The sequence below is a fragment of the Typopeltis vanoorti genome, chromosome 12, assembly GCF_054136105.1.
Source record: "Typopeltis vanoorti isolate ZY-2024b chromosome 12, IOZ_Tvanoo_1.0, whole genome shotgun sequence".
NCBI lineage: Eukaryota > Metazoa > Arthropoda > Arachnida > Uropygi > Thelyphonidae > Typopeltis > Typopeltis vanoorti.
Genome location: NC_143560.1, coordinates 77,812,975 through 77,838,993, shown reverse-complemented (window position 1 = coordinate 77,838,993; position 26,019 = coordinate 77,812,975). Strand labels below are relative to the sequence as shown.

The 26,019-nt window shown below is 37.4% G+C and overlaps 1 protein-coding gene across 1 annotated transcript in view; it reads left to right on the top strand.

The window, feature by feature from the left end:
- Positions 1–20,746: 20,746 nt before the first annotated feature.
- LOC150100909 (protein MTSS 1-like) overlaps positions 20,747–26,019 on the top strand; it is a 499,461-nt gene continuing 494,188 nt past the window's right edge. The window contains exon 1 of the mRNA XM_090401934.1: positions 20,747–21,774. Coding sequence (XP_090258060.1) covers positions 21,703–21,774 — 72 coding nt within the window. The 5' untranslated portion in view covers positions 20,747–21,702. The remainder of the gene's footprint in view (positions 21,775–26,019) is intronic.

The following is a 26,019-nucleotide window of genomic DNA, read 5'->3' as shown; positions in this document are numbered from 1 at the left end:
CATGCCTGATTGTTTTTACTGTATTCAGGGAGCATTGGGCAGCAGTCGTAATATCCTTATTTTGATGGCGGGCACGAATCATCATGATACAAGTTATTATCTTCCATGATTCAGGTGGGTTCCAGCTATCCATCCTTTCTGACATCTTGTATATGAATGAAGAAGGGTCCAAACTTTTAAATGAAGAGAAGTGTGTGTTAATACATGTAACTTACGGAAAAATATAATTAATTATAAATATGTCAAATTTATCCCGAACACCCTGTATATACAGAGACAAGCTAAATTACATTTCACACAGTATGCTAAAGAGAATGATTTGATCAAGTTATTCTAATGACCTGACCTCTAGTGAAAATAAAATAAAATTTCTACATCAAAGCTATATTCTATTTAAGACACCATCAGAGAAATATTCTTTCATATAGATAGTTTGATTACAGTAAAAATGATGTCCTAATGTAACATGACAATTGTCATATTAGATTTAAGATCCTGGATTATCTATAGTCTTATTTATAATTAATTCTTAGGGAGAAAGGTTAAATGAATGGAATATGTGCCTTCCATATTCTTGGGATTTTTAGACCCTCATTATTGTTAAGATTAAGGTGGTTGATAAGAATCTCACTGGCCTCCTTAAATTTATGTTCATACCATCTTTTGGTGTGATGTAAACATCAGGTGCTTTTCCAGTCAATTCTATGTAACGTGTTGAGGACATGATCAGAAAGGCCAGCTTGACCATGGTTATTATATTTAATGTGTTGTTTATGTTCCTTTCTTCTTATAGGAATTGTGCATCCTGTTTCCCCTATATATAGGGCAAATTACAGGTGCAACAGGTATGGTATATCCCAGGGTTGTCCATTGGAGGGAGTGGATTCTTGGATGAGTTGAGTAAGTTCTTTAATTTTGCAGGAGGTTTAAAGGTGGCTTTAAGGTTGCATTTCTGTAGTATTCTGTTTATTTTATCTGATATCACTTTAATGCATGGAATGGTTAGTTTTATTCTAGTCTAGTTTATTTTTGTTTTAAGTGAGGTCTTGTACAGAATTTTGTTGATAGTATTTTTGCTGTAATCATTTTTAGGAAGGTATTGTTGATAACTTTTAATTCATCTTTAAGTGCTTGTTTACTTAAAGATTAATTAAAATTATTTTGCTGTTATAACCAAAAATCTGTCTTCATGCTCCGTGGTGCAACGTGGGTGACCTCTTAGCAAATGTCTGGAACATGCTCCATTAGCTTGAAATGCTGCCCAAAGTCTGGATGCAACGATATGTGAGATTACAAACTCTCTGGCAATATCACTAATTCTACGGCCTTCTACAAGTTTTAAAATAATTCTTCCATGTGTGAAATTACCTAGATGATGTCTTTGAGACATTACAAGACATCCAAGTTTGCAACTTTATTCCTTCAATAAAAGAGCTTCCTTCAAACATAATTCGCTAAGCAGTTTGGTGAGTAGTTGGAAGGGGATCAATCGTTTGATGCTGTTGGCACACTCTCCCTCGATGAGTCTTTGAGCTCCCTGGAGGTGTCGCATAATAATAATAATAATAATAATAGTCTTTTGCCTTCGATCCTATTGAGTGCTACCATGTGACCCCTTTATGGATGATGCGGAAAATCGAATGCGCACACGCTACTCAAAATCGTCGATTATACAAATGGCCACAAGCTGATTCGTCGGAATTTGTGGCTGTAAACTTCAGAAATGTTCATCCTTTGGTTTTGGACACCCGCGTAATAATCTCCAGATTGTGTGTTTTATTATAACAAAAAATAACTACGATTTTTCTTTCACTCAAGTTATTACTTCATCTCTGTAAAGTTGATAACCCTATACAAACCACAATTCAGCCCAGCTATTAAATGCTGCCCCCACGTTTGGAGGGACACCTAAGAGCACCCTCAAAATGGTTGACTCAGTACAGAGCGGGGCAATTTGATTGATAAATAACCTATCTCTTACTAACTCATTTCTCCCACTTTAGGCGTTTGGTTTCTGCAATATGTGTATTCTATAAATATTTCCATGGCAAATATTTATAGACTTCACAGTCTACCACGAAACCCACAGGACAAGTTATTTTCCTCCTCGATCCCTTCTGATATATTGTGGAACAGTTTTCTCCCTTATGTGTTTCCCATGGACTGCAATATACAGGCTTTTAAATCAAATATAAGCAAGCTTCTCCTTTCCCAACCCACTACTCGCTCACGATACTAATGTACTATAGGTTGATTAACCCGCTCGTGTTTAGGCTCAACATAAAAAAAATACTGTGGCTTATGAGCCACTCTGTGTATTTTATTATTGTACAGGGGCACATTGACGAGATTCGAAGATTCATCGTGGGAGACAAACTATCCACCCATTCTGTCTTACCTGACTCTGGCAACCTGCTCTGCAAATTCACACCTCTCCACATAAAAAATATAATCCTGACATCTGACTAACCACACCATTACTCAACTTCCAGGGATAACGTCTTGTTCTGCACTCTCTAACAAAGTGCTGAAATATTTATCATCCATAAATCATATAAAACCATTTAAGCAACTTAAATGTTTCTATCATATCCCTTCTTCTATCTCTTTTATCAACCAACCAATTTCTGCAATCCATGCCCTCAATCTAACCTCATTTGGAACATTCCATGGGTCACTCAACATCCTAGGTGCTTGCCTGTGAATCTCCTCCACTGCTTCCTCATCTCCAAAAAAATCCAGGATACCAGAATGCAGCACAGTAATACAGATGTCGATGTATCAAGGGCATGTAAAGCAGAATAACTTCTTTATCTCTACTTGTTCCTATGTTCACTAGCCAACTAATCTTATGAGCTACTTGAGCATACTTAGCAATATGTCCTCCGAACTTTAACTCTCTATCTACCATCATCCCTAAATCTCTAGCTTCATCTACAAGGGTGCTCTGAAAGGTTCTCGGACTCGACCATAGATGGCAACACTATCGGCAAGATTTTTTTTGTTTCTAAGTTGGTACATCTGTCATAAGCATTCATGTGAAATTGCAAGTCATTCTATCAAGTAGTTTGTTTTATGCACGTGTGGACAGACTTATGTGTTCGTCGTACATGTTGTTTATTTTTTAAATATATATATTAGAACACAAAAAAATAAGTAAATAATTAATTTATTAACTAATTGCTGATATGGCAACACTATCGGCAAGGTTTTTTTTTTGTTTGTTTCTAAGTTGGTACATCTGTCATAAGCATTCATGTGAAATTGCAAGTCATTCTATCGAGTTTTGTTTTTTACAGTTGTCTGAAGTAAAAGTGTTGTCTGTATCCCTTGAAATGGATAAAATTGAATATCGTGCAGTTATAAAATTCTTTGTAAAAGAAGGTTTATCACCAAAAGAAGTTCATGAACGTTTATGGGCACTCTTCTCCTTCGTTTCCGACAATTAAGAAATGGGCTGCTGAGTTTAAATGTGGCCGTACCAGCCTTGAAGATGATCCACTTGAAGGATGCCAAAAAGTGTAACAAAACCAGAAATCATTGATCAAATGCAGGATATGGTATTGGATGACCATTGAGGCAAAGTGCATGAAATTGCTGAGACTATAGGCATTTCAAAAGAATGTGTAGGATATATTTTACATAAAGAATTGCATATAAAACAGCTTTGCACAAGATGGGTGCCGTGCCTGTTCACAGCAGATCAAAATCGCACTCCCATGAAAATCTCTGAACAGTGCTTGGAGCATTTTAACAAGAATAAAACTGATTTTGTGCATCGATTTATTACTGTGGGTGAGACTTGGATTGAACATTACACACCAGAATCAAAACAGTGGACAGAAGCTGGTTGTTCACCGCCAAAAGAAGACAAAGTCGATTCCATCAGCGGAAAAGGTGTTTTGGGATGCTGAAGGCATTTTGTTTATTAATTATCTTGAAAAGGGTAAAACAATAACTGAGGAATAATATTCTGATAATATTTTTATAATATAATATTCTGATAATATAATAAATAAAATCTTTTAACCAGACTAGACGAAAATATTCGTGAGAAAAGACCTGGTTTGCGGAAGAAAAAAAATCATCTTTCATCAGGACAATGCACCTGCCCACAAAGGTGTTTTGGCAATGGGAAAATTAAGAGATCTGCACTATGAATTGTTGGAACACCCACCCTATTCCCCAGATTTGGCTCCCTCTGACTTCTCTCTTCCCAAAACTAAAACTCGTCCTCGCTGGTCAAAGTTTTTCTTCAAATCAAGAGGTGATTACAGCTGTAGAGTGTTATTTTGCTCATAAGATTAGGATCTTACTGAAAACCACTACAGGAACGGGATAATGGCGCTGGAGCAACTCTGGAATAAATGTATTAGTCTTAAGGGAGATTATGTTGAAAAATAAAAATCATTTTGAAATTATAAATTTGTGTTTTCATTGTTATGCCGAGAACTTTTCAGACCACCCTCGTACTTCCTGTGGTATAGTTCCATCAATATGGTATGCAGCTTGTAAACCATGTAACTATAATTGTCGGAACACTTCAGTAATTTACAATCGATACCAGCAGGCAAACCCTAATATCGGTAATGCCCACCTTTGGCTTTGATCACCTCCTGCACCTTTCAGTAGAGCTTTTCACCAATGTGCAGGAGACATCAGGTGGTATTTGTCTCCATTCTTCCATCAAAGTGGAACTGAATCAAGAGACAGATCGAGGGCTCAGTGCTGCTCTGGACCACATTTGCTGCTCCAATTCGTCCCATAGGTGTTTGATGGGGTTGAAGTCAGGTTTGGTTTATAGTTTATTTGGCACAAAAACGACAAAGGTCATAATGTGCCATACTAAGGTTACAACTATACATAAGCAGTTAAAGAAAATTGTAAACAATATGCCTGTACAAAAATTAGGTTCCACAAAGCAGCATCTACATAGAAACAGAATTGCTGCAGAGGGCACAACAACACACACAAGGTTAAAGGTTACAGTAGTACAAAAATTGTCAACACTACAAGTTAAATAAACAAAATGCATGTACAAGACACCAAGCCAAGGAATCAGTATCTACACATAGTTAAAATTATAACAGATGCTTTTACAGCCATACATAAATAGGCAAAAAGGAATTATATAACATGCATAAAAATAAAATTTGGCAATCTGGTATCTACATATAAACAAAATTACAAGAAGGTTACACAAATATACAAGGTGTCCTACTGCAATACATAATTAGTCAAAAAAAAATATATATATATAGTAAATAATATGTATGCACAAAAGTTAAGCTGGGCAATGCAGTATCTACATACAAACAAAATTACTGCAGCTTTTAAGGCAGTACATAATTAGACAATACAAGTTAATAAACAAAATGCATGTACAACACCAAGCTAAGGAATGTAGTATCAACAATAAGATTATAACAAATGTTATTACAGTAATACATAGTTAAAGAGGAATTATTATACAATCTGTATGCATAAAAATTAAGTTTAGCTGTGTGGTATTTACATATTAACAAAATTACAAAGGTTTAATTATTTAATTATAACAAGAACAAGGCTATAAAAATACATGATTGGTCAGAAATTAAATTAATGAATAATATATACATTAGTACTCAACTCCTGCACATATATATCACAAAACACTACATATTTTGTAATATATATATACATACAAAAGTTAAGTTGAAGTGATACAGTATTTACATATAAACAAGATTACAGTTAAATGTGTTTGTATAAATTAATTCTTTGTAAAAAATTAAAAATATCATGCAATCTGCCTGAGTATATATATGGTCTGGCCAGGTAGGCAAAAATTTCATTTCTCTCTTGTGCAAAATGCTGGCACAATACCAGTATATGATAAATAGTGAGATGTGTATTACTTTTTTCACGAATGGGAGGTTCATTATTTCTCAGTAAATGAGAATGTGTAAGATGACTGTGACCTATGCATAGTCCTAGTGCAAACAACTTCTTCTCTTCACTTTATATTTGTTGATTAGAATGCAATGCTTAATTTCTGGTTTAATGTCATATAATTTGTTTGTTAATGTTTCCTGTCATTGAGCAATTAGCTTTGATCATATAAACTGTCTGTAGTCTGTGTATGGCACTGTTAAACAGTATGTGGAGAAAGTTTGAGCCGATTTAGCAGCTGCAGCTTCATTTCCCTTAATTCCAATGTGGCTGGGAATCCAGCAAAACTGAACATCAAAATTAAGGATTTTCATTTTGTGAAACAGGTGTAACCTCATAAAGTACTGGATGTGGATTATACATAGGATAGGAGACGGACTGTAATGAGCTCAATGAGTCTGTATAAATTATACACTTTTGGTAGCAGTTTTCTTTTATATGAACAAGTGCAAGCTGAATGGCATGTAACTCTGCTGTATAATTACTGCAATCAGGTGGGATCTGGTTGGAGATGATAATGTCAGGAAGTACAGCCAACAGAGGTATTAGTTCTTGAACCATCAGTATAGATAGGCAAGAAAGCAGAGTGTGCTGCTCTGTGTGCATTAAACAATTGGAGGTAGACAGATGATGGAGTATGAGATTTCTGTAGCTGACAAAGTGAGAGGTTGCAGGATGGTGTGCAAACCTCCCATGGAGGGATGCTGTCATGTTTAGTGTAGGCAATGTTGTCAACATTTATACCAAGAGCTTGCACAGTCTCTTTAACATGCATACCAAAACGACGTATGGCAGTTTGAAGTGTGGTATTGAGCTTCCCAGTACAGAAAAAAAGACTAGTCCATGTAGGATGATCTGGGAGAGACTTTATCTTTACGGCATAATTAAGAGACAACTGTTTCAGTCGAAGTAATAGAGCTGGTTCATTTGCTTCAACATCAAGACTCTGAGTGGGTGATCTGCAAAAGGCACCAGTAGCTATCCGTATACCCTGATGATGGATGGAATCCAACAATCGCAGGTTACTCTGTGTTGCAGAACCATAGACTTGAGACCCATAATCCAGCTTTGAACGTATAAGTGCACGATAAAGATGGAGCAATGAAGCTCAATTAGCACCTCACTCAGTAGAGGATAGATGCGAAGAAGGTTCAACACTCTCTTGCACTTTTCTCTTAGTTGACGAATGTGTGCTAGAAATGTAAGTTTACTGTGAAAGATCAGTCCCAAGAACTTGGCTTCTGTAGCTACTGGAATAATAGTGTGTCCCATTCTTAATTCAGGATCTGGGTGAAGAGTGTGTTTTCGACAGAAGTGTACACACATTTTTCTGTTGAAAACCTAAACCCATTATTAAGAGCCCACAGAGAAACATGATCTATTCTTGCTGAAGTTGTCTTTCAATTACCCTCATTTTACAGGAGTGGCAGTAAGTTGTGAAGTCATCAACATATAGAGATTGTCTATATAGTGGGAGGAAGCTGTTCGGTGATTGAGTTAATTTTAACAGCGAAAAGTGTCACACTTAAGACAAAGCCTTGGGGAACACCCTGTTCTTGATTATATGATCGAGATAGCGCATTTCCCACGCTTACTTGAAAAATTCGCCTGGAAAGAAAGTTTTCAATAAATACAGGAAGGTGTCCTTTAAGACCCAGGTTATAGAAGTCTTTTAATATGCCATATCTCCAGGCTGTGTCATAAGCTTTTTCCATGTCAAAAAAAAAAACTGAAGGTGTTCTTGCTTCAGAAATGGATGTCATCAGGCCCTAGTGCACTAGGGTGAGATAGTAGGATAGCTTTTTTTTAGTTCCTCCTTAACAAATGGCTGATTGTGTGGCTCAAGAACATTGGTAGAAAATTTAGCCTTTGTTTCTCTTGCTGTTCTTTCAGAATTAAAAATTCAGGAGAATATGAGGCTGTTGCTGAGATTCTGGCAAAATTTTCTCCCAGAGTGTCTGCAATGACTTTGGGATCAGCAATAACACTTCCATTATAGTCTAAGGTAGGGTTGTCAAACAGGGACACAGGACCGGATCACCAAAATTTTGATAACCAAAAAAAAAAAACACATCGTCTTTCTACAAATGAACTACAAATATCACTGTCACGAGATTCTTTATTTTATAAAGATAATACAACTGAACTAGAAAGAAAGAAAAAAAAATCACAGAGACAAAACATTCTTTGTTTTATAAAGATTCTACAATTCAACTAAAAAAAAAATCAGTGATAAATATGAAATATTAAATATTCAAGTTACTTGACTTGATACTTGAATCAAGTCGCAAACACAAAATTTAAAGAAAAGAAACAACTTTAAAATTATAACTATAAGAAATAATACCATGGGCTTATTTTAACTATTTAAAAATCATGAAACTAATATTAGTTATACTTTGTTTTAATTAAAATATTACTCCTTTTTGAACTTATCACTAGATTTGGCCATTTTCAATAGAGCTTGTTATTCAGTAAATAATCATGCATTTGAAGACAATTAAAATCATAGTTTTCGAGACATTGAAGAATAGTTTCAACAATATTTACTGAAAGGCTATTTCTATCCTCCATCCACTGGATTTCCATTAAGGAAAATATTCTTTCCACTACCATTGTAACCAGGTATAGAAAAAACATATTCACATATATTATACAAATCTTTATATTGCTCCGGAAATTCCATTTCCATTTTTGAAAATATAAATGCCTATTTTTCTGAATCTATTTTTATATTCCACTCTGAAGATTTTAATTCTTCCTCTAATATGGTTTTCAATGTGGTGATTTGATTAAATAAGTATGTGCCATTTATATCAATATTTTTTGTCTTCAAATATTCAAAACTTTTTTCAACATCTTAACACTTTTGAATTTCTTCCAGTCATCCATGAAAACACTAAATATTTTTCAAATGGTATTGTCCACTGTTTTAAATATTCACTCATGGTTTCATAATTTTTTTTTATTTCTTCGTGAAATTCAATGATTTTTTTTTAATTAATCCACTTTCTTCATATCTTTTTTATTATTGTTTTAACTTGAAATGGTACAAAATTATTATTTAACTTTTCTAATGCTGTTTTGACACTAGATTTTATAACCTCTGAAACTTCTATAATCGACTTTTTTTTCTTCCTTAAATTTTTTATATTTGAAAATGAATATTACTACATTGGCTATGTTGGGAAATAAAGATAGGCTTCACTAAGATGGTTTTTAAAAAATCTAGTCAAGTCTAATGCTTTTTTCTTCTGACAAGAAAAAAGATTTAAGAGCAAATAATTTTATAGTTCGCTCGATAACAGGTAGCAGCGATCTGTCCTTATGTGTATATAGCAAAATAATTAAATAGTTTTAAAATAATCTGTTCAACATCGCAAGATAATTGGTCTGCCGCGGTTTGTAATGTATTGTGTAATATGTGGGCTGGACATCCAATCCTTCTATGTCTGCTCCAATTTCTGTTTTTAGTTTAGTGTACACGTTATTAGTACCTTTTCTTTCTCGGCTCCCAAAATTAACATTTGCACTGTCGCTGCCAAATCCGATGCATATTTTTTGGTATCGATTTTCAAATCCTTCAAAATTGGCCACCATATCTGATGTCTCCCCTTTTAAATTGCTCGATTTCAATGATTTTAAGTTTATGTCGGTCTTAGAAAAATACTGAATCATGATTGGAAAAATGTTTTGATCCTTGTGATTACTGGATCAAATTTTATTCCATCGGAGCTAATGGAATAAAATGAACAACGTGATCACCGCAAGTCCCTCCATACATCATCACGAAACGAGACAGGAGCACGGTTAAATCATAATATACACAAATACACTGCTAAAAATTCTGTAGACCGTTAAAAATTTCTTCAGTTTGGCGAAAGCTTTCCAATATTTTGAAGGTCTATTCGGGAAATCGGGATTGGAGGCTTAAAATCGGGACGTCTGACAACCCTATCTAAGGTAAACAAACAATGTGTTCTATATCTGCCTTCCATTTTCTGGATTTTATCCCATACAATTTTTGGACTTGTCATTTGATTAATTGATGTAGTAAATTGGATCCATGATGTTTTGACTCTGACGCCTCACATAGCGTGCTTTGGCTCCAGCACACTTGAAAGCTATAAGGTTCGATGTGGTGGGATATCTACGAAATATATCCCATGCTCTGTGTTGATCTTTATTGGCTTTCTGACATCCTGGGTTCCATCAAGGCTTTGGATAGAGTGGAAACATGATGTTTTGGGGATGGAGGCTGTTGCTGCCTGGACAATGTACTCTGTTATATATTTTACTGCTTCATTGATAGGCGTTTGACTGATGGCATCACCATTAAATTTTGCAAGATGAGAGAAAGCCTGTCAGCCTGGTCCATTTTCCATATAGGTATCTGTGTGGGTGAACATGGTTCATGTGAAGACATTGTGCAGAGAAAAGGAAAGTGATCACTTCCATATATGTTCTCTTCAACATCCCATGTGAGAAGTGGAAGAATAGAAGGGGAGCAGATTGTAGGATCAATTGCAGAATATGTACGGGTAGATATATGTATGGAAGAAGGTATTGAGTTTATTATTTAAAAATGAGAGGTTATCAAGAATTCTTTCAATGATTCGACCTCATCTATTAGTGTTGGCATTACCCCATAGAGTTGTGACCATTAAAGTCACCCATCAAAAGTATGGGTTCAGGCAGTTGCGAGATAGGGTTATCAAGATCAATTTCATTTAACTCTGCAGTTGGTGGTAAATAAATTGAACATACTGTAATAAATCCCACGGAGAAGCGAATCGCTACTGCTTCCAGAGAAGTATTAAGTTGGACCTGATGGAGAAGAATACGACTGCCCACTAGGATAGCTACTCAATGAGCAGGACTACCTCCAGTTCATTCCTTGCATACAACAGTGAAATTCCTAAAGGTAGGGTCCAGGGGAAAATGTTAGTCTTGAAATTCACGCTTGCTGTTATTATCATTCAGGGAGTGAGAGGTGTGATTGAAGTCTGATTAGTGGAATAATGAATTACTGACCATTTAAAACTATACTGTATTTAGAAATTTATGTACATTTATTTTACAAATGATATTCTCTTTCAATTTAGGTACTTGAATACAAATTCTACCCTATGGTTCTTTATGATCTGGTCAATAACACCGTCATAAAAAGTTGGTTGTAACTTAATTTTCCCAAACAACATGCACACTTGTAAAAGCTGGCAGAAGCTCACTGACTAGACCTTCTTTGACTGAATATGGACTTGTGTTTAAGACGACTTGAAGGGAACGGAAATAGTTATGCGCGCGCATGAAATCAGAGTATTGCAGCGAGGACCTGGAAGCGCCTACAACCGAGCAAGCCAAGGTAGCTTTGACTAGACGAGCAAGCATCGGTCTTCGATAAACAAAGTAAAGCTCAATTATTGCCGCGCAAGCTAAAGACGTCTTCTGTCTACAAAAATAAAAGCCTAAATGGAATGCTTATAAATGCATGCATTTATTAACAAATAAATATTACTTCTTTCTCATTTATTATTATTATTATTATTCCTGATACCTCCAAGGAGTCCGAAGACTCATCGCGGGAGGACATCTTCAACTATCTCTACACCTTACCTCTACTACGAATCAACGCCATCTACCGCCCACCTCCAACACCACCACAACTAGTAATTTTTGTCTGTAAATTGCGTGTGTTCTGAAGGGCCGATTTGTATGTATGCGGGATGAAAAACCCGAGTTTCCGGGAGAAAAAACCCTACTACCTCCGTATGAGATCGGCTAACTCACCATCGATTGAAATCGACCAGATAAAGATTCCTCCCGTCGCGACGAGATTTAATGAGCTTGTGCAGCAAGCATGGAGAATTCGTCACTGTTAAGTACGTTTCCTGTAGACAGAAACAGAAAGGTTTGTGTTTCTGCAACAAAATCTTGATATCATCGATATTCTGGCGAAATCCACGATAGTTCCATTGTACGAAATTTTCCTATTGTTTTGGCTTTATAGACCTGTCTGGTTTTTGGGAGGTTGAGGGCTTACCTTTGTCATATTTATATTTATCAATTGTTTTGGGGAAGCATGGACGGCCAGTGTCCATCTCTGCCTCTGGTAGAGTATTCAATACGTCTGATGTGTTAGGGTCAGTTGGTAAGTTTAGTTTACTTTCACTGGGTTCTGAAGTATCCATTTTTTCTGTGGGAGTATCTGGTGGTTTATCTTTAAGTGATATCTCTGCCATAATTTTTTGACAAGTGGGTTTTCATCGAGCGGGATCATTTTTGAAGTTGCCTCTGGAGTAAGGCCATAGGTCATGTGATTGATGCGCTCAACAGAAAAGTACTTGTGATCATAAGGTGTAGGTATGGTGAAATTATCAGATGGTGGAATAGACACACAAGTTTGAGTTACTACTGTCATTTTCTTAATTGTTACCTTCTCAGCATAAAAGGATCTCAGAGCAGGTGTGATAGTGGCTAGCTTTCTTTTTGCATCCTGCTATGTTATGTTTTGCTCTGTTTTCATTCTTTGTATTTCTTTCTCATCTTTCCATTTCTGATATGCACGAGAGTAAGCTGGAAAATCTCCCTGAGAGTTGAAACATTTAGCTTTTTTTGCACAGCAAGATTTGTTATCATGCTCTTTACTACCACATCGAGCACAGGTAGTAGAACCACGGCAGGCAGTTTTTCAGTGCCAGACTTCCCACCCACTATGCATGCCCACTGCTGGCAAGCAATGACTGTGCTCAGGAGCGGAATGCCAGGGCTACCCGGACGCCATACTGGCACTACAGCAAGCCTAGGATCCCGACTCCGGACGATGGGAGGAAGAGACTTCTAGCAAATTGATTCTGGCTGAGCCATCCAGGACTGCCTGTCTTGTCGAAACAGGGGCCAAAGTAGTGCAAGACTACCAGAATCCCCCCCCTTTCCGGATGTCCACGGGTCTCACCACACGGCCACAGGGCGTTAGATCCCAGTGATGGTGGTCTGGAAAAAAGGACAGTGAAAAGACTCTGGTCCTCTCCACCACAAACAAGTGCCCCACATGGACGAGGTTGCAGTCAGGACACTGCACAGGTCAGGGCAGTCATTTAGCATCCATCTCTCTTCATACCTTTCTATAGCAGTTGCAGTTTTTTGGCGTGGGTATTGTCGTTTTGATCACAAGATGGATCGGTTCCATAAAAACTCCACAGTGTAGACAGCACCTCATTATCTGGAATATCAAGATGCTGAGCTACCTTCATGGAATTAAGGACAACAACCAGTGGGGCCACTCCAAACCAGCTGAATGCACCTCACATCATTAATCTTCCACCAAAGGTGGTTACAATCGTTCACTATTCTGGCTCCTTGCCCACACTCTGCCATCAGACTGAAAAAATTGAACCGTGATTCGTCGCTGCAGGGTACCGTTTTCCACTGGTCAATTATCCACTTCACATGCTGTTTGCACCAGGCCAGATGATCCGCATTGTTCGTTGTTGTGATGTTTGGTTTGTGTGTCAATGCTTTTCCATGGAGTTCTTTTCGAACAGTATTAGTTCTCACCATGGTGTTATTAGCGCACTGGAACTCATCACGGATGGTTTGTGCCGACTGTAGCCGGATTTTGCATGCCACCCGTTTTAACACTGTTCTGTTCCTGTCAGTCATTTTCGGTGGCTGCCCTGGGAATTTTCTTACATTACTGATACCAGAACGTCTGCATTTGGTGATGCGATCTCCATTTGGTGATCACATCACCAAACGTTGATTTTGGATGCTCCAGTTGAGTTGCAATGGCACGTATATACATGCTACCGATATGACAGCCCAAGATTACACCACACTGCAAGTCACTGAGCTGACGTCGTTCTGCCATACCAATGATTTTTATGTTATTAAAACACCGGACTGCTTCTTAACTTCAAATAACAACAGTGTCCGAACAATTTTATTAGTAGTGTATGTATGTATGTATCTATCTATGGTTGTATCAGTGGCGTCGCGTGCCCATTTCGCTTGAGTGTGCTGTCTTGTGCTCATGCAACCTGCGCTATGAAATTCACGTCAATTTGAATGTATGATTGCATTTTTATCGATGTATCAAAGTTTTGAGAGCGTATGGCACATCAGTGCTCATCTTAATTCGTCTAATGAAATTAATCGTAGGATAACTTTAATACTTGGTAGTAGAGGTTCGGTGTAGACAGTTGTATAGTAGGTGTCCTCCCGCGATGAGTCTTCTGACTCCTTGGAGGTATCACGAATAATAATAATAATATTTTAATTTATCAATGAATTGTAACCAAATCTGCACAGAGTGGGGTACAATGTGTTTATTTTAAGATACTGTATATTAGAAAACCGTAATGAAGATAAAAAGTAACCGTCGCCCACTTGGCTATCGCCGAGTTGACCATCGCCCAGTTGTCGCGTACCCAAGGAGGTAAGCCTCGTCCTCCCCTTCCAGATTTTACACTTTTGGATACGCGACAACTAGACGATGGTCAACTCGGCGATAGCCAAGTGGGCGACAGAGTAGGGATCCGATTTGAAGAATTTTTTTTTTTTTTTGTAAATATTGATAAAATATATATAAATGTGGTGAAGACTTATGAGGTATGAGTTAAGTTATGAACTATGAGTTATGAGTTATTTCCACATAATTGAAAAAAAATAATAATAATAATCCAGACCTAACGAACTAATCTGACCTAAGCTTACCTGCGTGAATTTGCCTCCTGTGTTCTAATTTTCTTTAAATTAAAAAAAAATTATTTTTTTCGAAGAACTGATCATTCGAAAAACTTACTTTCGAAGAATTTGTTTTCGAAGAATTATATCAGATATCGAAATTTGTAGGATTATTTAAGAAAGAGATGGTTAAAAAGAGTGGTACGAAAATGATTTAAAAGTGAAAAGGTATAATTGCACAATATTAAAATAAAGAAAAAATATAGTTTTTTTTAAATTCGTAAACCATTCTATTCGTAAACCATTCTGAAATTAATTAAAAGTTCATTGGATAAATGATTCTCAAGTTCAAAAATAGCGTAAATAATATATTGTTCTGGAACGAAAGCACGTGAAGTGATCATTTTTGAATTTAAAGCGGATTGCGCATCAGTATTGTATTTGGTTAAAAGTTTGCATGAAGCAAAATGCTTACGAAGATTTTGTACGAGATGAAAAAAGCAACCATTTATGTTAGCTTGCAGAAATACTATGCGTAAAGCTTGATGAATAGCAATTTCATCAATATTTATATTTTCGGGATCAAGTAATGGCCACATTTCATATCATATAAAATAATTTTGTGTATGTTTCAAGTATCATTAGGTAGTAAACAATATAAAACAGGGGGAAAACAGTACCTCCATCCTTTCTAGCCAAAATAACAAAAATTTGAGCAAAAATAGGGGGAGAAAGTAAAAATGTGCCATCCACAAATAATTCGTTCCTGCTTTGGCTCTACATTGCATAAATTTCACGACCAAAAATTAATATTGTCTTTATGATATAAACGAAAATATTTATTAACTAGCTGACTCATTTTTTGCATGGGAAATTTCAATATAATTTCTATACCATTTCATAATTTTACACAATAAAAAATAAACTTAATTATAAGCGATTTTTTTATTTTATTTTTAAATTATAAGCGAGATTTTTCAAATTTTATGTTTATACCGTTCTTTTAACTCGTTTCTCAAAAAAAAAAAAAATTTAAATTTACCGGGTAGTAGATCAATAGAATAGCATTGAATATTTGATCTATTATTTTGTCGCCCAGATGTTCGGCGCCCATTTGGTCCATCGTCCAGTTCATCGTCTAGTCGGCGTCGCCCAGTTGACTGTCCCGTAAATCATTCTTGAATTTCGGACTGTCTATTGAGATTCCAGCATATCTTTGTACCGTTAACCTTTGAAGTAATGCTTCATCGCCGTTTGTAATCTCTCACTTTCTAATACCCCCCCCCCCCCAGTTATGCTGTTTTCCAGTGCATATATATAACCATCTTTATACTTCCACAATGTCGATAACATCGAAGAGTAAAAAGAAAACTTTTTACACATGTCAAAATTTTTTGCACCACTTTCTAACTCATAAGGCGTTGATGTAGATGCGGTTCGTTGCAGTTGGTGGAGTCCTAGAATTATGGAGTAGGTGCCCTCCCTCGATGAGTCCTTGGACTCCCTGGAGGTGTCAAGTAATAATAATAATAATAATAATAATAATAATTTCTGTTTTTTCTCAAAATGAGAGACACTTCCTTTGATACATAGCGTCCACTGAATTAGAAACCTTTATGCAGATATACGTAAACTTCCCGTACGCAGCATTGGTGCAAAATACGTGGTCACGTGAGTCATCACATATTCCAGGCAAGAATATAAAAATGCTGCTGGTCAGTAATCCAAAAGTGCTGATCATAACGAATCTTTCAGAGCTCGATAAAGAGGTAATTGTGAGTGTCCATCTAGATGGAGCCCCGATAACAGCAGAGCTGACTGGTTTCTCAAAAGTCGAGATATCCCGATGTTTAAACCATGGAAAAATAAACCACATCGCTTATCTAAGAGGAGTACCTTTGGTCCTATGATAGTTTGTCAGGACTGAGATCGGGTTATCTGAGAGAGCTTGTATGGACAAACAAAACTTTCTGTGTGGAGCAGTTAACTAAAGCATTAAATGAAGGCCGTTCCTCGTTCCTGCTCCATAGCTGACCGAACTGTATGCAGGAAACTGAATAGGATAGGTATTGGCATCCCCATGCCAATACAGAAACTGATTTCTGCGAATAACCGGAAAGTTCGTCTAGTGGTATCAGAAACACCGTGACTAGACACTGGAAACAAGTCATGAGATCTGACATGTACACTTTGTTCTGTACTGAGGGTAGGCAGAGAATTTGATTGATTGATTGATCTCATCCATCCCTATAGGACGGGTAGGGTCCCCTAATGAGGGGTTCACGACGAAATTAACGTGGCCGGTTCGTCACTCCTTGTTGCATCCCCTAAGGGTAATATTCATGACTGTAATCAGTGTGTTCACGGGGCCAGTTTGCCTGCTCAAGGGATGAAAAACCCCAGATAAACTGGCGAAAAAACCCTGCTGTCCATGCTCAAGACCGGCTAACTTGGCTATGGCCGAGGAATATCCTTAAGCTCCTCACGTCGTCGATGGGAATCGAACCTAGGACACTCCTTCCCCAGGCATATGGTTGCGAAGCGCATCGCCACTAAGCTAACCCGCGCGGATGGCAGAGCGTTCGAGGGAGCTTAAAACTCTCTGCCTGCAATCGAAAGCCCCATGTACAATGTGGCTTGTAAACACAACTGAAGGTTCTGGAAGTGGGATCAATGTGGGTCATGTTCTGTTAGTACAGAACGGTTCTGGAAGGTCGGGTGTCCTTAAAGGAATATCTGAACATTGATGCCAATCAAGTCCATCCTGCAATGTTCACATTTTATGCAGCAGGTGACGGCTCTTTCATGGACGGCAATACTACTGTCTATTGAGCAAGAATTATTCAGCAATGGTTTAGTGAGCATGATAGGAACTTCCACCATTTTCCCTCGTCATCACAAAGCCTAGATCTGAACTCCCATTGAGAAAGAATGGGACATATTTGAAAAATAGATCTGAAAAAAAAAAGTGCTCTTTCGTAAAGTCTGAGCCAGCAAGGACTGCCTGGTGAACACTTGGTATATTATAGAGGTTGATGCAATCACAAGTTTTGTATGCTGTAATTAGCTCTAAAGGAGATCCAACAGGGTATTTAATAAAAGTTTCTAATTCAGTAGCTGGTATGTATAGTTGCCTGTTCTAACGAAAGGGTTAGTTTTTAACGTGGACTGATCGGAGGCTAGAGACGCTGGAGAGGTAGTGGTGAGGGGAGGATAAGATCAGATTATAAATCGTCAGTAATCTGATGTTGGTGGTCATAAAAACTAAATAGCTTCTTTCATTTCTCTCTGTTCCAAGAACTACACAAGCAATTAAGAAAGTTTGCAAAATTACCAAATTTTGCACAGTATATCAGTTTAGTACACTTGTTATAAGAATGAATATTTGTATGGGAATATGCGAAAATTAAAATCATTATGACCTTTTGCTCATTACAGTCGTGATCTCGTCATATCCGTTTTCCTTACAACAAAATTATTTCTATGAATTAAAATGTTTATTAATATCATGGAGTTCACGAACATCTGAAAAACATCCCTTGTGGGACATGGGCCTGGGAAACTTGGTCACCCCTGAGCTCTATATACATCATATCTCATGAGACATGTCGAGGTATAGTGGAGTCAATGACAAGAAACCCATAACTGTAAAGGAAGCCCAACATTCTACTAGGTAGGTGCTACTGTGTACATGGAGTGACTTTTTTAAACATTTCTTTGACCGTTTCCTGAGTTAGTCGGTCTCTGGCACTGGCAAGCGAGTTTTTTCTTTTATAAACTAAAAGAAATCGACCATAGAATCCACACTATTTCAGACAGTAATATATTGTATTATGGTTAGATGTGTGTGTCAGATAATAATATTATATGTAGTCCTTGGACATCCAAGGACTCAGTCACTGGAGGGGACTCCATTTCATACAATTGGTTGCTGTACCACCTAATTTTCCATATGCACAAAACACTATTACCTGCACTGAGCTAGCTTTGCAGTAGGAACACCCTAACCCGATTTATATATTCGACTCGGTAAGGGAGTATCACGTGATATCAACATCACGTGTGGTTACTATAAATGGGCACACCTATCCTCTGTATGTAATCAGTGAACTTTTGCAGTAATAGGAAAACCTGGTGGCCAATTTGACTGCAGGAAGATAGTTGGGGTCCAGAGGGCAGGTGCAATACTTATGCACAGGCACAAGAGGCTATAGCTGGGGGCTCAAAAATTAAAACCAATTTAAGGGCCCTAAACAATGAGAGAGGGTCCTGAAGCACTCTAGCTCCTTGGGGCCCACCCACCTCAGGAAAAGTGTAAGTATGACCCTGGTGTTAGTATTTCGGAAACAGCCATACTTGTTGGTTGCTCACTTACTTTATCAACGGTGTACAGGACTGGATTAACCCATGAACACACATCCAACAGGTGGCCTTGCATTGTTTGGCCACTTGTGCTTGATTCTAGAGGTGAGAGTCAGGTGTCACAACTGGTATCTCAGCAACGACGTGCAACAGCCACATAGCTCACCCACCAACACAACAGTGGGGCAGTTCGACCCATTTTCACATGCACCATGCACTGTATCTTTCTTCACTCCACAGGCAGAGACCAACAATGGTATCTATAATGGTGGCCAGGCATTGCAAACAATGCCTTATGGACCAAGTTTGGCAATGGACCCTTGGAGGATGGAAGAAGGTCGTCTGGGGTGATCAGTCTCATTTCTTGCTGCACTGTGCTGATGACAGAGTTTGTATTTGGCATAAACAGCATGAAGCCCTATCTGCTGGTTGCACAGTTGGAGTTCAACAGGCCAGTAGAGGTGATGTTATGGTCTGAGGAACTTTTTTCCTAGGTCCGTGGTTATCATCCCACAAACACTGAATGGTGCTCTGTTAGCCGACCGTCTCCATCCAGATTTGCAGGTCTACCCCGACCACAGTGCGATTTTCAACAGCACAATCACCTTGTCATCGGGTTCGTGCAACTACCGAGTGGTTTCAGGAACACAACAGCGAATTCGCCACATCGCCTTGGCCCCCAAACTCTTCTGACTGTAACCTAATTGAACATGTGTGGGATATGCTAGAACGGGATGTGAGAACTGCTGATCCTTCTCCACAGAATGAGCATGAACTGACGGATTGGCTGCAGCAGACATGGGCCGAGTTACATATAGAGGATGTTCGACACCTTGTGGAAACTGTTCCTAGGCGTCTGCGAGGCGTGATTGCACAGAGAGGTGGACCAACGAGTTATTATTATTATTATTATTTGACACCTCCAGGGAGTTGGACTCATCGAGGGAGGGCACCTGCTCTACAACTCCGTCTCCACTATTCAATCACTAACTGACCGCAACTACACCAACGCTGACCACCACTTGTATTTCCACAGATAATCACAAACATCCATGCCCACGGCGGATTTGAACCTGCAGCCTTTTGGCTGGAGAGCGAATATGCTATCCACTCGACCATCCAGGCTGGCGAATTAGGTGGGTGTTCCTAATGCAAAGCTAACTCAGTGTATATGCTACGTAAGTGTCCATCATTACATATGCCAATATCATCTATCGACACTAATTGTACTTTTTCTCTGCGAATTGTGTATTTACTTCGGCCTGTATGCAGGATGAAACTCCCAAGTTTTGGGAATCAAAAAAAAAAAAAAAAAATTCTACCAGAGTATTGAGTTTGTTTATCTTTAGCTGAAAAAGTCCAAGTATATACCCATACAGACACGCACATATACTGTACTGTATATAGTTTTTCCTTTTAAGTTAGTAAAAGTTTTCTAAATACTTCCTGTTGAAATATTAGGAAACTGCAATTTGAATGTCTGCATTATTTCTTCAGCAAATATCAAAATGCTAATTGTAAGCAACTTCTAAAAATATCCTGCAATAAATCGCTGCTTTCTTAAATGTTCAAGTTATTTAACATGCACATTTAAGACATTAAATAGCTATATGACTTTACGAATTTGTGTGTGTAGGCCGTAAGAGATAATGCATCACCATGTTTATTGTACTGTGCGATGTGCTAAACTTCTCTTTCAGATGTGCATCAGCTAGCATAACGCCTGTCACGTGACTTTTATGGTGTGGGGACGCCCGGGGGAGGAATACATTACTCATTGAACCTTGCGTTTGGCCGTGGAAGCGCAGCTCTAGTGATGGAGTTCTCATTCGAAGTTGGTTATGAACCCGTATCAACTGAAATGAGATGATCCTAATGTGAGATGTTATACAAATGAATATTTTGGATTAAGTATGTGAAGATTGTGATGCGCCTTATGAGAACAGAATGTTTACCTGAATGCGAAGTGCTGTCAAACTGGAAAGGCGTGTTTTGGATTAACAATGAGCATGTTATATGCGAAAAGCTGAAAATGGAATGACCTAGCCTGTATTTGAGCACTGGCCTCTACGGTGTTTTTTGTTTGTTTGTTTTTGTTTTTTGGCAGTGAAGTGGGAAGAGATTTTTTTTGACACTGAAAGTAAATGAAGCTCGCTCGTTGTTATCATGCTACATATCATTGGAACAGTCACTAGCCATCGCACTTACCTCGGTGAACTACTTTGACAGGTATTGGCTGCTATTCTTCCCGAAATTTGATTACCGATACAAGCGTCCACAATCAGGGAAGAAAAATGACAAAAATGTAATCCGATTTTTTTTCAAGAAAAATATTTCATTTCGTATAATGCATTTAACGAACTTTTAATCAAGTTATTATATAATGAAATTGTAATTGGTTCACTATCTTTGATTGCTTTAGTTAATTGTATGACTTTAGGAAACAGGAGAACTCCCATCTTTTCCTATGAAGTTCGAATAATTCATGAAGATATTTTGGTTTAGCAGAAAGTGTAGGAACGATAAAAGCGTTAATAATGACCATTCTAAGTGTTTATATATTTTATTTTTGGTAAACGGCTCTTAAAACTTTTAATTGAAATAAACAGAGCAGTTCTGTGTGTGCGTGTTTGTTGTGGAAATGAAAATCAAGTTGTGTATAATGCGTTTTATTGCTGCAGGACAATATTAATTCATCCATTCTATTTAATATTTCACGAAGCAATGGAAACCAACGTGGAAAAGGAATGTAGTGCCCTTGGTGGCCTATTTCAACTTATCGTTGGCGATCTGAAGGTAAGTTAATGACATGTTTTAATATGGATTAATCTCTAAAGTTGCAGAAGCATTGTTAAACTAATGTTTTAATTTGAATTTGTGAATTAATTAATTCATGTTTTGTGTGAAATATAATTTTCAGAATCGGATTATTACATATGGCAGAGCAAAATACTTGTACGTTATGCCATAGGAAAAAAAAATCTTAATTTTTCATTTACACACTACTTTTAACTGGAATAGCAAACATGGATAAGATTATTATTTTGATTAAGATGCATAGAAACATTTTCTCCAAATATTGGCGTAGCTGATTGGAGTGAGGCACTGGTGAACATCGCCTTCTAACCAGATTCTCTCTCTCTCCTTACTGTTGGCTCCTATGAGACGGTGATACTGAATGCCTCCCCCCCCCAGTCATCAGAGGGGAATGCAAATTTTCATATAAATAACAACAAAAAAAAAAGACACCTATCGATATTATTTTGAAAGACAACGAATATGGGAAAAAGTTGAAATAAATGTTGTGTGAGAGATGAAAGTAAATTGAATGTTAAAAAAATCAAAATAAATATTTGCCGGTTGCCCTTCAATATTTGTTACTCAGTACCTTCCAAGCTAAAATTTGAATTACCTACTCAGAGAAAAAGATGTTCTGATAAAATTTTTCGTTTAGCTCTTGTTATTTCCCCTCCTACACACACACACACACACACACAGTGGAGCTCCAGTGTATAGAACTCTGGCGCTTTTATCATACCTCAGAACTGCCTGGACGAATCTTAGGTATATGCCATGATGCGAAGTGCATATATCTGCTCTTTATTTTTGAAGTATCGCTTCAGTTTGTCGGAGAGATTCCAGAAGTACAGCCGGAAATAAATACCTTCTCAGTCGAAGTGCTTAAGGGATATCAACAATGGCATAACTTGGTGTAAACGAAGCATGCAAATACATCCGGATCTCAAGCTTTTAGGGGATCACAAATCATTAAATATGGGGGGGGGGTAAGCTATGGGAAAAAAATCTCTGCCGCAGGGCATGATAGTTTAAGTTATTGCAGATGCCAGTCATATCACTGAAAATAAAAAAAACAAAATACTACTTATGTGGAAAGTAATTCAGTATTAACATATAGAGAAATATTTGTTTTGTGTTATTTTATTTTTAATACAATTATGAGAATTTTGGAAGATCTGATATCCCATTATTCTGGTTGCAGGAAAACATCATATTCTACTTAATACTCTCCTTTTCACTGCTCCTCTGCTGTAGCAAGTTTCTAGTTGGAACAAGAGATTATCATTTGGAGGTTGAATAAAGCTTCAATTTAGCAAGGATGTGAGGTCTGGATTTTTTGCTGCCAGAGTAGTGAATGAGTGGAATGGGTTCCCTACAGTGGTTTTTAGTTCTTTATCAGTGAATCAGTTTAAGGAGAGGTATGATAGGTACTGTGTGAATAATGGTTATTCAGAGAGGTATGATAGGTACTGTGTGAATAATGGTTAGCTTCTGCCTTTCATAGTGAAATTCTAGTTAGATTGTGGGTGGCATGATAAGGTATGTTGTGAACTATGCTATTAGCTTCCTGCAATTAGTCTTTGGACTCTATGTAGATACCAAATAATAATAAAAACTACAGATAACAGTAGTTTCTATTTTGGGCAGTAATACTCTCAAGCTAATAAAAATAGCTATATATAAAGATGTATATTTCTGATATTTTTAAACAGTATTAATCTATAATAGTTCGAGTGACTTGCAGTTCATGTATTTTTGTATTGCATTGTTTATGTGACTTTTAATTATTATTAAAAAGGATATCATGACAAAGTTTTGCATCATTAGAGAATAACTGTACATTTCCCGTCCTCAAACCACCCACAATTATCCCACGTTATGCATATCTTGACTAAGCACCAAATTTATGTTTTGGAGGTTAGTTTACCATCTGACATATAATGATGTAACCTACTTTTTAAAAAAATTGAGATTGACAGGAGTCTGTATTTTCACAGTTTTCTGAATTGCTCTTCCCAATTTTGCATCATCTACAAACAGTTTCATATCACCAGTTAAATCCATCCCAGTATCATTAATATACAAATTGAACAACAATGATCCCTGCAGCATGCCACTAGTGACTTCCCTCTTTTGGGATAGTGCACCCTCTATATACAACTTTCTGATACCTATCTGACAGTCAGTCACAGATCCAACTCATTATTCTGTTATCTAATCCCATCCATTTCAGTTTATTTAACAGCTTGTCATGCAGCAGTCTATCAAAAGCATTTGCAAAATCTAAGTATACCACTGTATATGCATCTTCCTTGTCCAAGACATTTGTCACCTTGTTATAGTACATAAGTTGGTAAAACATGATCTCCTTTTAACAAACCCATGCTGACAACTACAGAGACTAATGGGTTGATAACAGCAACCCATTTCTGTATCCTACTGTACTTCACACCAATCTCTCCAGTACTTTAACCCACAACTCTGGATATACAGACTAGCCTATAATTAATAGTCAAAACCTCATCATCACCTTTTATGCAATGGAACAATTTTACCTTCTTTCTATTCTCTTGGAACTTGTGCTGTTGTAAGACTTATTAACTAGGCATGCACTACTACCTATTCCCTGGAACACTCCCTGAAGATACATGGTGATATGTCTTCAAATCCTACTGCCTTATTGACATCAAGCTTATTTCCTCATATACCACCTGCTTACTCATAGTTAATCCATCCTCTCCTGTGTCCTCTACATACTTGAGTGTTTCATGCTTTCACCCTGATGAGGATGAAACACGCTTATAAATTGTTCACTGAATATCTCAGTGATATCTTCTGCAGCAGTTATCATTTTCATCCGTTAATATCACCTCACCATAATCATTCTTTCTTCTACTTGCCACATGATTTTTCTTGGCCTGATTTGCTAATTTCTGCTTGAGTCACCTTCCTGTCCTGTTGTTTATACTTCTCTTGCAATTGATTGCTATCATTATTCATCATGTCCTGCCTCCACATTATGCATCTATTTTATTCAGTTGGAAGTTTCTCCACTTAGTTATACTATAAATTAAAGATGCCAAGAAATTATATTCTTGGTTTAATCCTTTATCCAAGCGTAAGTAAACAAAGCTTGCACCTGAAGTAATTTCTCACTAGGTTTAATCCTTTATCCAAGTGTAAGCAAACAAAGTTTGCACCTGAAATATCAGGACTGGGCAACTCGTATATAGAGGCTAATGACTTCACGTCACTTGCCTTAGTATCCTGTAATGCAAAGCACATATCCTTACGGACATGTATGATTCTATGCATTATGGGAAAGGTCACTACCCAGACTGGTTTCGACCTTTATTGAGGTCTCACTAGATCACTACCCAGACAGTTTGGGTAGTGACCTTTCCTCACTTGCCTTAGTATCCTGTAATGCAAAGCACATATCCTTACGGACATGTATGATTCAATGCATTATGGGAAAGGTCACTACCCAGACTGGTTTCGACCTTTATTGAGGTCTCACCAGATCACTACCCAGACAGTTTGGGTAGTGACCTTTCCCATAATGCATAGCATCATACATGTCCGTAAGGATGTGCTTTGCATTATGGGATACTAAGGCAATTTAATTTATACTTTATTCAGTCTTTTGATCTTTGGAATACATTCACTCATCGATGTTGTTAAATATCTTTTCTTTTGGTCAGTTCCCATGCATTATTTATCTGTCTGCCGCTTAATGCTTCATTCTGTGCTATAGCTCCGAGCTGTCTCTTATGGTTTTCATAATCACCAGCCTTGTCATTTCACATATATCCTTTCCTCACAAAAGTCTTCATATGGCTATCTACAACCTAGGTGATTACTTCTTGATCACTCTCACCAACTTGAGGGAGGTGCGAAACTCCATTCAAATCGCATCCTCAGATGAAATTATCAGATCTAAAACTCTCGATCCTTGTGTGCCTTCCATTACATACTGCCTAAGATAGTTGTATCTCAAGAATATGAGAAATTCATTTTCCTTATTTCCAAATACTATCTCTTCATTCCAATCTATACTGTCATAATTAAAATCGCTCATAATAATCACTCTTCCCTTGTTCACTTACCAAAGTTACTATTACATTTCTACATCACCACCCTCCACATTCTCTTGCTTATAGCAGCATCTGACTAAATCTTTTTCTGTCAACCTCCACATCACACCATACCAACTCAAAACCATTGCCATTATTTACATTT